At 40.0% G+C, this 16,246-nt stretch overlaps 1 protein-coding gene across 1 annotated transcript; it reads left to right on the top strand.

Moving 5' to 3' along the window:
• The first annotated feature begins 3 nt into the window (after positions 1 to 3).
• On the top strand, positions 4 to 14,659 carry TXK (TXK tyrosine kinase). Its single transcript, XM_068402966.1, has 14 exons — positions 4 to 68; positions 344 to 446; positions 1,267 to 1,472; positions 2,782 to 2,847; positions 3,556 to 3,610; positions 4,459 to 4,538; positions 5,897 to 6,024; positions 7,257 to 7,331; positions 8,299 to 8,470; positions 9,191 to 9,407; positions 10,338 to 10,402; positions 12,523 to 12,641; positions 13,094 to 13,251; positions 14,591 to 14,659. The coding sequence occupies exons 1-14, from the start codon at positions 4 to 6 to the stop codon at positions 14,657 to 14,659; spliced, it is 1,578 nt and encodes a 525-aa protein (XP_068259067.1).
• The last annotated feature ends 1,587 nt before the right edge of the window (positions 14,660 to 16,246 follow it).

The following is a 16,246-nucleotide window of genomic DNA, read 5'->3' as shown; positions in this document are numbered from 1 at the left end:
GAAATGTTCTTGTTCACAGATCATACTATCCAGTCCGTTTTCTGCTGCTGCTGCACAGTGCAAAAAAGGTATGTGAAATGCTTCATCTTTTCAGCAATTAGGATGGTCAAAATATCTACACATAAAGGACTTTTAAAAATCCCTCTATTTTCAATAGATCTGCTAATTCTACAGAAGTTTAAAGCAGCTCTACCCTGTATTGAGGTCCCTTCCCATCCCTAACATTCTGTGATTCTGTATATCCCTAATATGAAAGAAGGCATACATATCCACGAATGAATATTTTTATGTGACTATTTATAGATATGTATTCACACAAATACTTCATGTGTTTCAAAATCAGAGCAATGAGAACAAAAATGAACCTGGACCCTGACACTGACCTGGTGACCCAGTATTCAGCCTCACAACCAGCAGTTTCTTATGCATCTACTTGGAAGTGCAGGGTAAGTAACATTTTGGCAGGTGAAAAGAGAGAATTGAGGTGATGTGCCATATGGTGGCTCAGTACCAGAACAAGGAGAGGAGTAACTAACTCTTGAGCATGTAAGGTGCTTCATTGCATAAAAATTATAGAGTAAAGGTATCTGAAGATTCATACTGATATAAATACAGGGTCACAGTCAGGTTTCCCAAGTGCTCTGTCATGGACAAGGTGGTTCATTCTCCCAATTCTGGGTTTGGGTGATGAAGGTGGGAAGGGTGGGACTGCCCTGTTGGACAGATGCAAGCTTGCCTTGCCCAGCTGGCATGTGAAACACCCACCTCAGTTTTACGAGATCTAAGTTGAATAATCTGAGCTTTCAAAGCATAACCAAGTGCAAAGCTACAACCTACTTGATGCAAAAGAAAATGATTATATTCCTGCCGATTTGCTAAGAAAGTGTGCAGCAACCTCCGTGCTAATTCTCCAGATAAATGACCGAATTTCCAGACATTGTAACTCCATTGATTTCAATGCTGCTCTGCTTTTACACCAGCTGAGGAGTTGTCCCAGCATTCATACCATGTAGAAATCACCCCTATTAGGTAGATGGCTTGTTTATTATTCACTGTACTTTCCATTGTCATTTTGGTTTCTAGACCAAGCTACTCAAATGTAAGTCTCACTCTTTTACAAGTGATGAGGTGATAGTGTTTTACAAAGGGAAGTAATGACCACGATGAGTTCCTTTTGGTTACTGAGATGGTACAATAGCAGGGGAATTAAGCAAGCAGTAGTAAGGAGAAAAGACTAATTATGAAAGATACTTTTTTTTTCACTAGCGTAAGAGGCAATTGCAGTTAAAGAACAAGCCATTACCTCCTCTACCTGCTGAGGCCTTGGAAGACTACACAAAAAAACCCCGAGTTATTGCACTCTATGACTTTTTTGCTAGAGGACCCTCAGATTTACCACTCAAGAAGTTGGAAGAATACATTATCCTCGAACAGTATGATCCCCACTGGTGGAAGGCAAGAGACCAACATGGGTAAGACAGTGGGCATCTATTTCAATCTCCCTACACAGAAAGATAAAAACCTAAAACAAACCCTGCGAAAGTGGGCAGGTAGAACGAGACACGCACAACAATTTAGGGGCAGTTTTGAAAGTGTTCAGCTACATACGAGGCACATGGATTGACTGGGCAGACTTTCAGCAGTGTTTGGCACCCCAGAAATGGGTGGGGAATCTACAATCTCTTGGGAATTTGGAGTTAAGTCCTAGACTCCGTAATTTCCTGAGCAACATAAGGGCATTTGAGGACCATGTAAATCACTGGGCTCTGAGCCATGTGCAAATCCAGCTTTCCATACTTCAAGTGCTTTACAATGCAGTGTATATGTGTAAACACTTCATAAAGACCGTAGGGATTATTAAGACGTGTCTGAAACAAAATCCCTGATCCAAAATTCCTGGACATCTTAGAGAGTTAGATAACTTCAGTTAGGATCCTTTCCACATCTACGTTTGTTTCATGTTGTTCCCCTTTCTCCTTTGCATTTTCTTCAGTGTATCCTGTACCGACATGCTGGGAATGGTTATATGTTATACAAAAAGTGTCTCCTTTTCATTCAAATCTACTTTAAATACTTCTAAATGCTTTTTCTCAACTCATATTTGTAGTGAGAGTCCACTGGATTATTATTTTGTATATACATGCAAGCACACACTTTACACTTTATATACTTTAGACTTAAACAACAAAGCTTTATATAGTTACAAGGTTAGAAATGAAGACAGTGGTTTCTGATTCAGAAGAAATGTCATTTTTTTCTAAATTTTCTTGTGGTTTGACTTGAAAATTTTTCTTAACATGCTGCTCTCAGCACTCTATAAATATCCTATCCCAGCTGATTTATTCATTTCAGTAGCCATCCACAGTTGTGGGTCAGAAAGATTGTGCCTGGGATGAAAGGACTCAGACTTCTATTCAATTCCCACGTTGGAATTCAGTAGCTAATGACATAGCCAAGAGTATAAGTAATCTTTATAGTTCAACAAAAGGAAGATGCATATCTTAATCCTATTAATATTTTACACCATACTATAACAGAATCATAGAATCATTTAAGTTGGAAAACAACTTTAAGATCATCGAGTCCAACTGTTAACCTAGCACTGCCAAGTCCACCACTAGACCATGTCCCTAAGCACCACATCTACATGTCTTTTAAATACCTCCAGGAATGGGGATTCAGCCACTTCCCTGGGCAGCCTGTTCCAATGCTTGACAACCCTTTCGGTGAAGAAATTTTTCCTAATATCCACTCTAAACTATCCTCAATATGTCATTTCAGGAATGAAGGTCTAATTCCCAGCAACTATGTTACTGAGAACAAGAAAAGTAATTTAGAAACATATGAGTAAGTACTCTTGAAAATTATAATTACGCTTTCTTTTCTAAAAATGGATTGGAGTGCATTTTAGTGCTTGATCCTTCAGTCTTTTAGACATGAACAGATGTTTATCGAAAGCTCTCTTTTTTTTGTTACAAAACATTGCTCTTAGAATGAAGTAACCATTTTGGTTTGGAACTATTACTCAGAGAGCGTAATGTGACGTTTCAAACACTGAGTACTTCAACAACATTCATTTGCATAAATCAGAATGTCAGAATCCAGATGTTTCTTATTTCTGTAGGCTCACTACATAATGTTTCTATATCCTGATCTCTTCCTGTTGTGAACATGTAATTAATTGACTAGAAGTTAATTCCAATTCCTTCAACCTAATTTACTGGAGAGAAGAGTAAAATTCTGCAAAATTCTAGAGGAGAGAGACTTGACACAGCGAGTGGGACTAAATTTCATCACCGTTTGGCGTAACTGTTTCCTGGGTTTTCTTTTGTTTGAGCTCATATTTAGTCACAGTGAATGGGGAAAAGAGTTGTCATATTTACAGTGGTCTAAGAAAGTAATTCCAAATTAGAGATGCTTATATACAACAATAGTTGTATTCTGGGTTTTGGATGTGGAATAGTGCAACTATTAAGATGTATTACTTTTGTGAAACAGAGCAAACGTTAATTTTTACTGGCTGAAATCAAAGGATAGGTTATCTTCTTGTTGCAGATGGTACTGCAGAAACATAAACAGAAGCCAGGCAGAACTACTCTTGCACCAGAAGGTAACTCAGCTTATACAGCACTACTCTTGCACCAGAAGGTAACTCAGCTTATACAAAGAGCTAATGATATTTAGAAAGATCTATCAGGAGAGGCATCAAGACCGTTACTACAATCAAATCCAAATCTGTTTGGTATGCAGTAAGAGAGAGAGTACTTTAAAATAAAAAGGCTTTCTGGGGTAAGAGTACAGTGCAGGCTATGCAGACTTCACAGACTTTTAAGTTGTATCCCCAGCAAATTCTACGTAGATTTTCCACACTAGATAAATTGAATTACATGCGGTTTACTGTGCTTGTCTTTTGTATGAAACCTTGAAGACTGAAATGCATATAGTAAGTAAGTTAGTGCAGTTGGCAGAGCTTAACAAAAATCCCTGCATCTTCCTTATGTATAGAGCAAACAATCCATATTGCGTTCTACCCCCTATCAGTTACTAAAGTGCTTAACTCAGTTAAACTCATTAGGTTTTTGCTCAAGGACTAACACAGGGCTTGGACAAGAAACACCAGGGAACACCTCAGATAGAACTGTTTTACAGTATTTTATTCTAGTGAATTGTACAAATTTTTTTTTGATAAATCAAAGCATTTTCACTACTTCACACTGAATAGTATAATTCACCTAAATTATTTAACTCTGAGAAATTGCCTGGCACTTAGTGTTTTCCCTTGGTTAATTTTGCTCTGCTATCTACCTGGCTATCAATTCGCTTTCTCCACTGCTTTATCCCCCTCCCAAGTAGTCATAGGTATTCTACAGAATCTGGTAATCAGCTGCAAGTCCTATCTCAAGGGAGGATTATTCAAGCTCAAAAGCAGAAAATAACTCTATCTGGCTTTCTTTTCAGTCCAAAGAAGGTGCATTTGTTGTCAGAGATTCAAGCCAACAGGGACTTCTTACGCTGTCCATGTATTCACGGGCTAAAGGGTGAGTTGCTCTGAATGGTCAGGGTTTGAATCAAGAGGTGATGGAGGGAGCTTCCCCCCAAACTCCTCGGGATAAGTGGGTAGGTCGGACATTCAGTGCACAGGAGCAGGGAACCACTGGGGTGCGGTTCATGCAGAGTTAATTACCCCATGTGCAGAAATGTTGATGGTGGGCAGTGGAGCTGGGAGTCAGGGTGCAAATGTCTTGCCAAGACAAGATTAACTGCACTCATTGAAATCCTCAAATAATCTGCTGTGAAAGCCATATATCCCACTCACACAATGCAGGCAATAATACATTTGCATCTCTATGCCTCTCTTTCTACATGAAGTGCCATGGCTGCCACACCGAACTGCTTCCCTTCTCCGCAGGCTCTGTGCACTGTAAATTCATCCCAGACTCTGCTGTTCCCAAACTTCTCCTGTTTTTCTCCTAAAATCACCTCACTTCCTCACTGTGCAGTCTTACTTCTTTTACTAGAGGGCTGCCACAGGACTTGCTTTTCCCTCACATCAGTAGCAATCACCTACAGTGCTGGCTTCATCCCTTCTTGAGCTGCCTTATACCCTCCTCCCTCAGCCCTCCTACACCCTCCTGGATCAGTGGCATCTGCTTTTCTTCTCTTCCTCTTAGAGCAAGCCAGAGGTGAGAGGAGCAAAGCAAAGGCATTGCTGCTACCACCACCCTCTTCCTCTCTCCCCCGCCTCCTCGGAAAGGTGGGGCAAACCCTTCCTGCCACCCCCTGTGCTGGGCACAGGCTCGTGTTTGCAGTAGGGTACCAACCTTCAGCAACCACCTCCAGCCTGAAATGCAAACCTAACTAACTTCATTTTGAATCTCCCAGAAAGCAGGGGTAGGTAGGCAGCAAAATGTATAGAAAGCAAGAAAGACAGATAGTATAGAGAAATATAGAGAAGTAAATGTATCAAATAAAAGTTCCAATGAGGAGCCTTTTGAAAAGTAGAACAGAAAATATAACCTCACAGTATACATGAATATGTTTTAACTTTTGGGGCAAAACTCAAGTAATGAAGAGCATTTTAATTTTAAAAGCATAGATTCAAGTAAGTGCTGATTTAGAAGGAACGTCTGTTAAATGCTACAGCTATTTCTTATGGATGCAATGATACTTGTGCAATAAAAAACATTGTACAATATCTCCCAAAGCTGGGAGAGAGATCCACTCAAAGAGTCTTTTTTTTTCCTGAAACACTACCCCAGTTACACAGAGCCATTTTAAGTTGAGAATTGTACCCCAAGTTTTCAGATTTTTCTGTGCTTTCTTTCAAAGTGAAATTTCATCAGATTTATAGTATAAATGCTTTTTACTGAAAATTATAATCCTTTGTTGATTTCAGAAGTCATAGTGGAGATATTCGACATTATCAAATTAAGAAAAACCACTTGGGACAATATTATGTAGCAGAAAAATACCTCTTTTCATCTGTTCCTGAACTCATCAAGTATCATCAACACAATGCTGCAGGTAATGCATGCAAGCTGATAAGGTTTTACAACTGATGATTTGAAGCTCCTCAGGGCTTCGAGAAGTTGGAAATCACTTTTCCTCTAATACTTTCCTTATAAAAAGAGACACAAGTTTTTCTGTTGCTAATGAATTCAAATATGCCATGATCCTTTCTGCCAAAGTCATAGCTGTAGTGTGCATATACCACGGGGGAAGTGAAACTACCAAGCTCATCTACATGTATTAAATTAATTTTACAAAGCTAGAAGCCTAATGTATTTACCTGCTCTGTATTCTCTTGGTTCATACTTGACTGAATGGGACTTGTATGAAATTTGATCATAATTCTCTCCTTGTCTACAACAAGGACTTGCATGCATGCATGCATTTTAAGAAAAGCAGGAGATATGCTGTGCATCAGCAGGCAGCATTCTACAGATTTTTGCAAAAAAAAACCCCACCCCACAAACAATCAAAGGCAGAATTAGGGAGCACAAGGACTCTCTAACACTGGTTTGCAGCTTACTAGAGTTAGCCACCTCTAATTGTTGGCTGACGGCAACCTTTTATAATTTTTAGCATTAAAAAATGCCCTTCAACTTGGTTCTGCCCATCATTTTGATAAAATGTTTTTACCCTGAATGAGTGGAGATGGGAAAGCACACAGAGATTCCTCATACTAGTGAGGAAGGAAGATACGGGAATGGACAGAGCCTTTTGCTGGGTGGAGGAGGATTGTAGGAAACACATGAAGCAGAAAGGACCTGAAAGTAACAGTGGGAAGAATGAACGAACACAGGGAGTCCTTGGTGAGGGATGTACTCACTGGTACTGTTGGCTCATGAATGCAAAGAAAATGAATGAGAGACACAAATATTGTTTGCAAAGGGAAACAAACCTGAGAAATCATGCTGGAAGAGACCACTTAGGTGGGTGATACAGTATTGTAGTACAGTAAATGTACAGATACATTTATTTAAGATCACTAACGTACAAACAAGCAAGAGTATCACTTTTGGTTGTATGAAAGTATAGATACTTTTGTAGCCAGGGCCCTATTGAATAGTCTTCCTCCATTTGTTTGTTCTCACTGTAGTGTTTTATCCAAACAACCTGTAAGCAAAAGTAACTTCAAGAAATAAGAAATGTACATTGGATTCCAAATATTTTTGTTGGAGAAGAGGTACAATATAGCATACTTTAAAATGGATTAATTGGTCAACAGAATATTGTTGCTTTGTCCCCTACAGGTCTTATCACTCGTCTTCGACATCCAGTTGGATCAGATGGATGTTCTTCACCAGCAACAGCAGGATTTAGTCATGGTAAATTTTTTATGTTCTTTTGGTGGAGATACAAATACCTGCCTAGGCAAGAATTTAGATCTCATTCACCCAGCTAATAATTAAGTCATATCTGTGAAATTTCCCAGTAATAAGAAACACATAAACAGCTGCATATTCACCAGAAACAGACACTCATTTCCTCATAAGGCGTCAGTATCTAAAGAGACACCTGACTCGAGTCCTTCTGTTGAGCGACTTGCGTTTCTGTTACAACCACCAGTGTATTTCAGAGCTATCTGGACTTTTCTAAGCAGGACTAAGACTCAAATATACATTTAGTAGCTTTTCAAAGGCTATTTGATTTATTGAAATACTTAGGAAATTGAAATGAATATTGTTCATGGTGAAGATTTTCCTTGTCAGTTCTGCAAGTTTTAGAAATAAGAATGAAATCTTATACAGTATTAGAAAACAAGCAATAAATGCCAGTTTTATTTATATAGGTCAGGAAGTTCATATCATCTGGCTGATGACAGGAACCTCCAAAATCATGTATCTTTCCTGTGAATGTTCCCATTAATCTCAAGGCTTAATATTTCTGAAGGGCAGAACTGTTGTGGTTATTACAATAGAGGCAGCCAGCAACTACTTCTGTAGCAATACCATCCATCCAGAACTGGTTCAGAGTTCAACATCACATATGATAATACCAAAAAAATTCTCATATGTAGTCAAAGCTAAACACTTGTGTTATCTTCAAGCCTCAGATATTCCTACATTAAGCAATTTAAACACTAATCATGTTCTACAAGTTGTAAAAACACATTCACATGTAAACTTATAGGAGCATGTGGAAATTTTCTGATATTTAAAACTCATGCTATAGCTGATGAACATTTGTGATGTTTTGCTGCATGCATTAACTGCAAATAGCAAGGTATGTCTCCTGGAGCACAGCTCAGGAAAGCGGACCTGACTGTTGTAACATATTGGGTTGCTTTTACAGAAGAGTGGGAATTAAACCCATCTGAACTGATGTTCATGAAAGAACTTGGGCGTGGGCAGTTTGGAGTCGTTCAGCTGGGTAAATGGAAAGCAACCATCAAGGTTGCCATCAAAACCATCAATGAAGGTGCAATGTCTGAAGATGATTTCATCGAAGAGGCCAAAGTGATGATGTAAGTACAAAAGCTATTATATCTGACAGTTGACATTGAGAGCACCAAGAAATAAACATAACCTAATTCCATTTAAAACAGACAAATCAGTTTGATGGGAATGGTGGATGTGCAGGACAGAAAGGCTGACATAAAGGTCTGAATTGGACTGACACAGATGCTCACTGCATCCATTGCCAGACTCTTTCTTTAGAGCATGCACTGCTTTGTGCTGCGGAGCTCGATGGGGAGTAAATGTGCTGATAAATAAATATGCTCCTGCAACTATTCTTTCATCCATAATTCTGTGCCTCTAGGACCACTGGCAAAGCTCATACCTAGCTAAAGCTTTTGAAAAACTATATTACCATTTCTGCTAATTTTGTAAATTAAGGAGGTATCCGGGTCTTGGCACAACCCAGAAGAGAAGAACCCTTTCAGGGTCAGGTCCCCTGCCTGAAAGCCAGGCATAACTAGACCTTTGTTTTTCACATCATCCAAATCAAGTTTTGCATTCACTGCATTTATATAACTGATGAACAATTATGAATTCAAAGAGTGCACTTTTTGGAGGAAATTGTAGGCAGAAATGTGTTAGACAGTGGGACAACTCTAAGGCCAGTTGAATTGAATACTGTTTATCAAGTACTGAAAGTATTTTTCAAAACCATCATGAGAATCAAAGGTCTAGATACCTGCCAAGGACAAATGCTACCCTGTCTAAAACGCGATTTTGAACAGGAAACTCTCCCACCCGAAGCTGGTCCAGCTTTATGGAGTGTGCACACGCCACAGGCCTCTCTACGTTGTGACTGAATTCATGGAAAACGGCTGCCTGCTCAATTACCTTCGGCAAAGGCGAGGGAAACTCGGCAGAGGCGTTCTGCTGAGCATGTGCCAGGATGTGTGCGAAGGGATGGAATACCTGGAAAGAAATAGCTTTATTCACCGTGATTTAGTAAGTACAATAGGTTTTCTGAAGTTTTTGATAAAAATTGGCAGTATAGAACATGCCACTGCATTTTATGGGACACTAACGTGTCCTGTAAGACTTCAGCCCTGCAGGATCTTGTAAGCCAATAGTGGTTTCCTGCCTGTAAACGAAAACTTTTCAGCTGTTCTTTTGTCTGTGGACAGCTGGAAAAACTACTTGATAATTGAGAGAAGTCAGAGAAAATTGCGATATTAGCATGGAGCATGCTGGTGTTAGAACATCCAGGTACAAGAGTATCATGCAGTGATCACAACACAACCAAAATCACAGCAATGCAAAAGGTCAGCAACAATGAGGATTATTTCTTTTTAAAACAAAATCTTTTCTATCTACATTTTTTTCTGCTCCATACTGCCTTACCTTGATGCTGGGATATCTGGGTGGTTTTTCTGCCCTACCCTTCAAACACAAGAAACCACAGGAGAAGATCTTGTTTCCTCACTCCCTGCTTTTTTTCAATGCTTACATCTGGATGCAGAGAGGAAATCTTCCTGCTCTCCTCCCTAGTTTCCTGAAGAAATGTAAAATATTGGAAATTTCCAAGGAGTTCCTGATTTCTGTAATGAAAAGGTCACAAAACATTTTTTAAAATTCACATTGAGTGTCCTAATGCTAGTGTTCAGGAAAATATCTGCTTGGATAACTAGACTCTGTAGCCTAAAATTTCTTTCACCATGCAGGAATATGTGAAAATACTGCAACTCACACTACAAGCATTTCAGCTGATATGTGCTGTGGATGTGTAACTACACAGTAGCGAAACATGTTCACTGACTCAGAGCCAGAAATTCACTTAGATCTCCTTTTAGAATATAAACAGTATGAGCTGAAACAAAAATTTTTCTTAAAATGCTTTAGCACAGATTTCAGATATGTTTCTCTCATTTTCCCCAGGCTGCAAGAAACTGTTTAGTCAACGCTGAGCACATTGTTAAAGTATCTGACTTCGGCATGGCAAGGTACAAGGCCATTGACGCAGGTTTAGTGAGTACCTACTCTCAGTCAGCTGCAGCATGACCTAGAGTTAACCTCATTGCTTGCTTCCTTCACTGATTTGGGGAATCCCACTGCGGTCAATTTTTGAATTCTGATGGAAATTATAACGTTGTTTAACTGTTGTACCACGAACTGGATGTCACGTTCTCCTCTTGATATCAGTGAGTGTAAGACAGGTAAACAAAGTGCCTGGTAAACTTCAGAAGTAGTTCATGGACAGAGAAATGCCCAGTGTGTGCAAGACAGCCAGAAGCTTGAAGAAACAAGTTCCCCAACTTCTCTGAGCAGCGGGGAGGACAGAAGGTCCCTAGGGACAGATCCAGGAGCTGGTGCTGACTTTTAGAGGTGGCAGCAGCTGAGTAGGTGAGGCAGAAGGCAGGGAGGGCAGGCAGGGCAGGCAGGAAGCGTGACGTGCTGCTCTGGCAGGGAAGTGGTTTTTCTGCTTAATGAGAGGACCAGCCAAACATGGAGAAAGAAAGCAAAATGCACTCTGACAAGCACAGGCCAGAGAAACGTAGCTCTGCCCTCACAAGACTTCCCCGTATTTTATGGCTGAGCTGACCGAATGACCGACTGCTACCCAAAGGGGTTGTCTCACTCCTTCCTTCTTCCCCCTTGCAAGCCCAGTGCAAAGCTCTCCACTTCTGTTTTTCACTGGCTCGTTTTTCTGCTGGATTAGTAGACTGAATGGCCTTGCTTTGGAGGCTTGCTTTGGAGGCAGACGAGCTTGAAAGGCAGTGAGTGGCTCTGAGCAAGAGGTGGTGGTGACATTCACCTTGTGGCTGCAAGTCATTGGATCAGCCAGCCATGCTGCTTACCTTTCTTTTGGGTTTTGTCTCCTATTTGTAACCTAAGGATTACAACACCCCAGCAGTTCATAACTAAATATTTGTTTTTCAAAAGGCTGTCCTATACCATGGCAGTGCCCACTGGTTGCACTGCTCCTCAAAAGAGTAAGGTCAGTACCAGGGGTCTGGACTCACCCAAACATACCAGAAAACACAGTAAGAGACCAAAGGGCTGTCAGGGTCCAGTCCAAGAATAATGGCCCTAAATGGCTCACTGCTGCCCAAAAGTGGAGACCAGTGGTGTGGCTCTAGGTCAGGCACTCACTCTCCCAGGGAGACCATGGAGAGGTGATGGGATCATGATCTTATTCAGAGCCCACACAACTGCCACTGCTGGTTATTTTGTACTGCTATTTCATATGTTCCTTATCCAATAACCTCTCATCTTTCTGTGCCTGTACCAAAACAAGAAAGGGAGACGATTTCTCTTAATGTGACCTCCTTTAAAAGGTGCTTTAAAAGGTCCCTTTGCGTCATGCCTTCTGTGAGAACCAATGTTGTGTAGTGCACATCTGTCGCCTGCTCAGGAACATTAATACTGGGAAAATGTGCACAGAGCTTGTATGTAGGTAGGGAATCAGTCTAATAGCCTTTTAAAATGTTGCCCTATAAATGCCTGCATCGGGCACATAATTTCACCTTAACTGGGAGGTCAGCTCCTATAAGCTTGGGCAAAGAAAATTACTTTTCCAGTGCACCTGCAAGGGCTGTTGCCTTGTGTGTGATGAACATCTCTTTCTGTATTGCTTCTGTAAAAACATGCCAGAAATTACATCTGTGAGGTTGGGCAGTGGATTCTACCCATCAGTTACGAAGTGTAGCCCTTTGCCTAATGTTTGGGTAGAAGTGATTGAAAAGCTGGACTCTTAAGAGACAACAATTGTCTATTGCTGCTGGTTTTCCTGCCCATGGCATAGGGATCTTTCCTATCAATATATACCCAAAAGATGACAATAGCAACCATCCTGTCAGTCTTGCAGAGCATATTAAAATTTTTTATTCTGATGTACTTCTTAGGAACAACTAAAATCATTCATTTAAACAGAAATATCTTTAAGTGCGTAGCTTCCAGTGGGTATCTGTGTGCATTTTATATTAAATTAGTGATACCATTTCTTTGTTTCTAAGTTGACATTGTATTTTTACGGAATTATAAACCATCTGTGGAAATGTTGCCAGAACTGCTTGCCATTTAACTATCATTAAAATATATGCTGTTACTTGTTATTCTTTAGGTATGTCATTGATGACGAATATATTAGCTCTTCAGGTGCCAAGTTTCCAGTCAAATGGTCATCTCCTGAAGTCTTTCATTTCAAAAAATATAGCAGCAAATCAGATGTCTGGTCATTTGGTGAGTTGATTAGGTTAATATGCAACATACTGTGCTTCCCTAAAACTACTGATGTGATTTAAGAAAGTGTAACTTTTTACTGATACTACCTATCTTAAGCTTGAGTCCTTCCCTTTTTTCAAATCTTGCCTATATTGGATGAGTGTGTTTTTTTAAGAGAAAGGCTCTGTGCCTAAATATTTGATTTTGACTGAAATATACATTCTTGGTACGTCTCCATTAGCCAAATGTATATTCTTCTCAGTTTCATGACCACCATCTTAGCTGACTTAAAAGAGAGCAGAACTGTATCAGTTGAAAATGTTTTTGGTAGTCTGTCTTCATTCAGCTCATGTTGCCCATGTTTTCATGCAATACACAAAAAATCAAGAGTGGTTTTTGTGCTTCTAATGTTATATAGCTTGTGGGTTTTGGGTTTTTGTTTTGTTCTAAATATTTTGGTTCACTTCTAGGTGTACTGATGTGGGAAGTTTTCACAGAAGGCAAAATGCCTTTTGAAAGTAAGTCAAATTCTGAAGTTGTCCGTGAGATTTCTCAGGGTAACCGACTTTATCGACCACATTTGGCATCACATACTGTGTACAAAGTCATGTACAGCTGCTGGCACGAGGTTTGTTGTCCTTTTTTTTATTGTGATATTACTTTATTATTAATTTGTAATGTGGATCTGAAAGCAATCTTAAAAAATTGAGGCATTAAATCCTTATTTCACATCTGCGGCATCCTCAGTATCCCTTACTATGCTTTTCACAAATCATGCCTAGGTTTACAAGCCTTTGTTTCTTTTGACTGTTGCATCTAATAAATATAAAGCACATCATCAGTACAATAGGTCTAGACCATCCCTGGTTTTGAATATGCCACTATTGTCTCGCTTCTCTACTACGTCAAATGTAATACCTTTTTCACAGCTCTCTATCATGCGTAGCTTTCTCTAGCTCTGCTCTGAATGATAACCTTAACACATCCATATACAAAGTGGGTATGCCCACTAAATGTGGATTTTTAAACCCCATTTTTCAGGTGTACATCAGTACCTCTGTACTTCACTACAGCTCCTAGGCTGCACCTCTTTCACCCTCTCCTCTCTGATTCAGTACTTTATGTTCTTTCGTCATTTCTCCATTTCTCACCTATTTTTTTCTATATTGGTATCAAAACATTGAGTTCATCAGATTCTCCATCTGAGTAATCCCTTAAGGTCCCTCCTTCTCTAGTGTCTACAGGAAATGAATCTTTAATTTTAGATAAAAAGTACTTCAGAAGAACTTCGTGTGCAATGCTTTCATGTAAACAGGCAGCCATGCACTGAGAGTAGCTGGGGAACCTTGTTGCTACCATTGTCTCCTTTATCCTACCTCTCCTTTCTTACCCATCTTGTAACTCCACATGAAATTTTTAGACCCTGAGTAAAACAAACTTAAGAGACTGAAATCTAAACTGCATCTAGCTTGCTTACTGCAAACATCCATCAGGATGCCAGCCAGCAGAGAGAGGACAGGGAAGAAGTTCTCTCTTCTCCTGTCTGCTATCACCCAGGAGTTTGTTCCATGCTGAGCTGTGATACATCAAAGGATTCAACAGTGAAGACCCTTTTTCAGCAGCCCAGGACACATTCCTGAGTATCATGGTCTCCTGAGAGGTAGTGCTTTCCAGTGACCCGTTGCAGGGGAGAAATCCTATAGGAATTCTGGTCCAGAACTGAAATAAATACAGAGAAATTTCAGGAACACTTGGAAAAGTGGCTGTGCTCACGTTGCTGGTGTCATGAAGAACAGATGATTTTTTTTTCCCCCTCAAATTATAAACTTGATATTTTCTTCTGTATTAATAAAATAAAATATAATTTTTAAGTGGTAGCTCATATGTACTTGTAACCATCTTCTGAAGTCTGATACCATAATTGATCGATCTGCTAATATAAATTTATCCTCTGCTTTTCTTTTCAGAAACCTGAAGGACGTCCTACTTTTGCAGAGTTAATAGAGACTCTCACAGATATAATAGAGATGGGATGATTGGAGATTTTACATGAATGTATTTACTGAAAGGTTAGCATTAAACATGTCAATAATGTAGCTGATACAGAAAACCTCAGCCTTTTACAGCAGTCTCCACTTAAACTGCAGTACCAGCATCCTACATATTGAAGAAGCTGTTCAGACTTGGCCTAATTTTTACTCATTTGAGAAAGATATCTCAGGAGACTGGTTCAGGCTTGTTTTCATGATTAGGGAGAAAAATCTGTCTGGGAAGAAGTAACCAAGCTTACTCACCTTATAGGCCTTTTTATTTATTCTTTTTTCCAGAGCTACACTAATTCCTGAAACAATATTATTAAATTATTCGGTACTGAATATGACTCATGCACTGGGGAATGCTGACTGGCAGCAGCAAAAATGATGGAAGAACCTCTGATAAAGCTCTAGCTAGGTCAGGTTTAAAGGCAAGCCCTTTTGCTGCAAAGCATCCAGCACTGAAGGAACGGAGCAGTGTTTCAGAAAGGGACAGCAAACTAACTACAAACTGCTGGAGCAGCACCCACGCGTGTGCCCATACCCGCTGCTGTGGATAAAGGTAGGCAAAGGGAGCAGTCATCACTTAGCAGCTCCCAAGTCACATCTGAGCAGCTGGAAAGACTGAGCATCCATGAAGCATTTTAAACTTGCATCGCAGGTCAAGGCACCTTCTCTACCAATTCTGTGTAAAAGAAGGAGGGTAAGGATTATCTTATCCAAACCTCCAAATTCCAGTACTGGAATTTTCCAGTATTATCTCCCACTCCTCGCCCGCTGCTGCCTTAGTCCTCCCCTTGCAAATGCCCAGAATGGTTAATGGACAAGTTAATGGAACCTGGCAGTAAAACAAAGTGCTTTAAATTAGTCTAGCTCAGATGGATCCTGCAATACCTGACACAGACAATGACTGTAACTGTACTTGTTACTATTCACTTTTAATTTTGAATTGTAATTTTGGTTCATACAAATATATTATAGAAAAGAAAGGACAGATAAAGTTGATTGTTTAATACAGAAGAGAGTCTCAGACCATTACAAATAATAAGTTCTTAAAAATCGTCGTCGCAGAGCCACGAAGATGATTAAGGGGGTGGAACATCTCCCTTATGAGGAGAGGCTGAGGGAGCTGGGTCTCTTTAGCTTGGAGAAGAGGAGACTGAGGGGTGACCTCATTAATGTTTCTAAATATGTAAAGGGCAAGTGTCATGAGGATGGAGCCAGGCTCTTCTCAGTGACATCCCTTGACAGGACAAGGGGCAATGGGTGCAAGCTGGAACACAGGAGGTTCCACATAAATATGAGGAAAAACTTCTTTACGGTGAGGGTGACTGAACACTGGAACAGGCTGCCCAGAGAGGTTGTGGAGTCTCCTTCTCTGGAGACATTCAAAACCCGCCTGGACGCGTTCCTGTGTGATATGGTCTAGGTAATCCTGCCCCGGCAGGTGGATTGGACTAGATGATCTTTCGAGGTTCCTTCCAATCCCTAACATTCTGTGATTCTGTGAAAAATATGTGATTGCATTGTGCATTATTTATAGGTAAATACATAATAATATTTCATTTTATAGCACTTTTTAGACAAAAT

Source organism: Nyctibius grandis, chromosome 6, assembly GCF_013368605.1.
Source record: "Nyctibius grandis isolate bNycGra1 chromosome 6, bNycGra1.pri, whole genome shotgun sequence".
In the NCBI taxonomy this organism is placed as follows: domain Eukaryota; kingdom Metazoa; phylum Chordata; class Aves; order Nyctibiiformes; family Nyctibiidae; genus Nyctibius; species Nyctibius grandis.
The sequence above is the reverse complement of the archived record's forward strand: the minus strand, read 5'-3'. Positions and strand labels throughout refer to the sequence as shown.

Excerpts from the sequence above, each read along its gene's own strand:
- TXK (XM_068402966.1), top strand. The coding sequence starts at position 4 with ATGTTCTTGTTCACAGATCATACTATCCAGTCCGTTTTCTGCTGCTGC. Across the intron at positions 3,611-4,458 it reads AACTACTCTTGCACCAGAAG|TCCAAAGAAGGTGCATTTGT; the intron begins GTAACTCAGCTT and ends CTTTCTTTTCAG. Across the intron at positions 7,332-8,298 it reads AACAGCAGGATTTAGTCATG|AAGAGTGGGAATTAAACCCA; the intron begins GTAAATTTTTTA and ends TTGCTTTTACAG.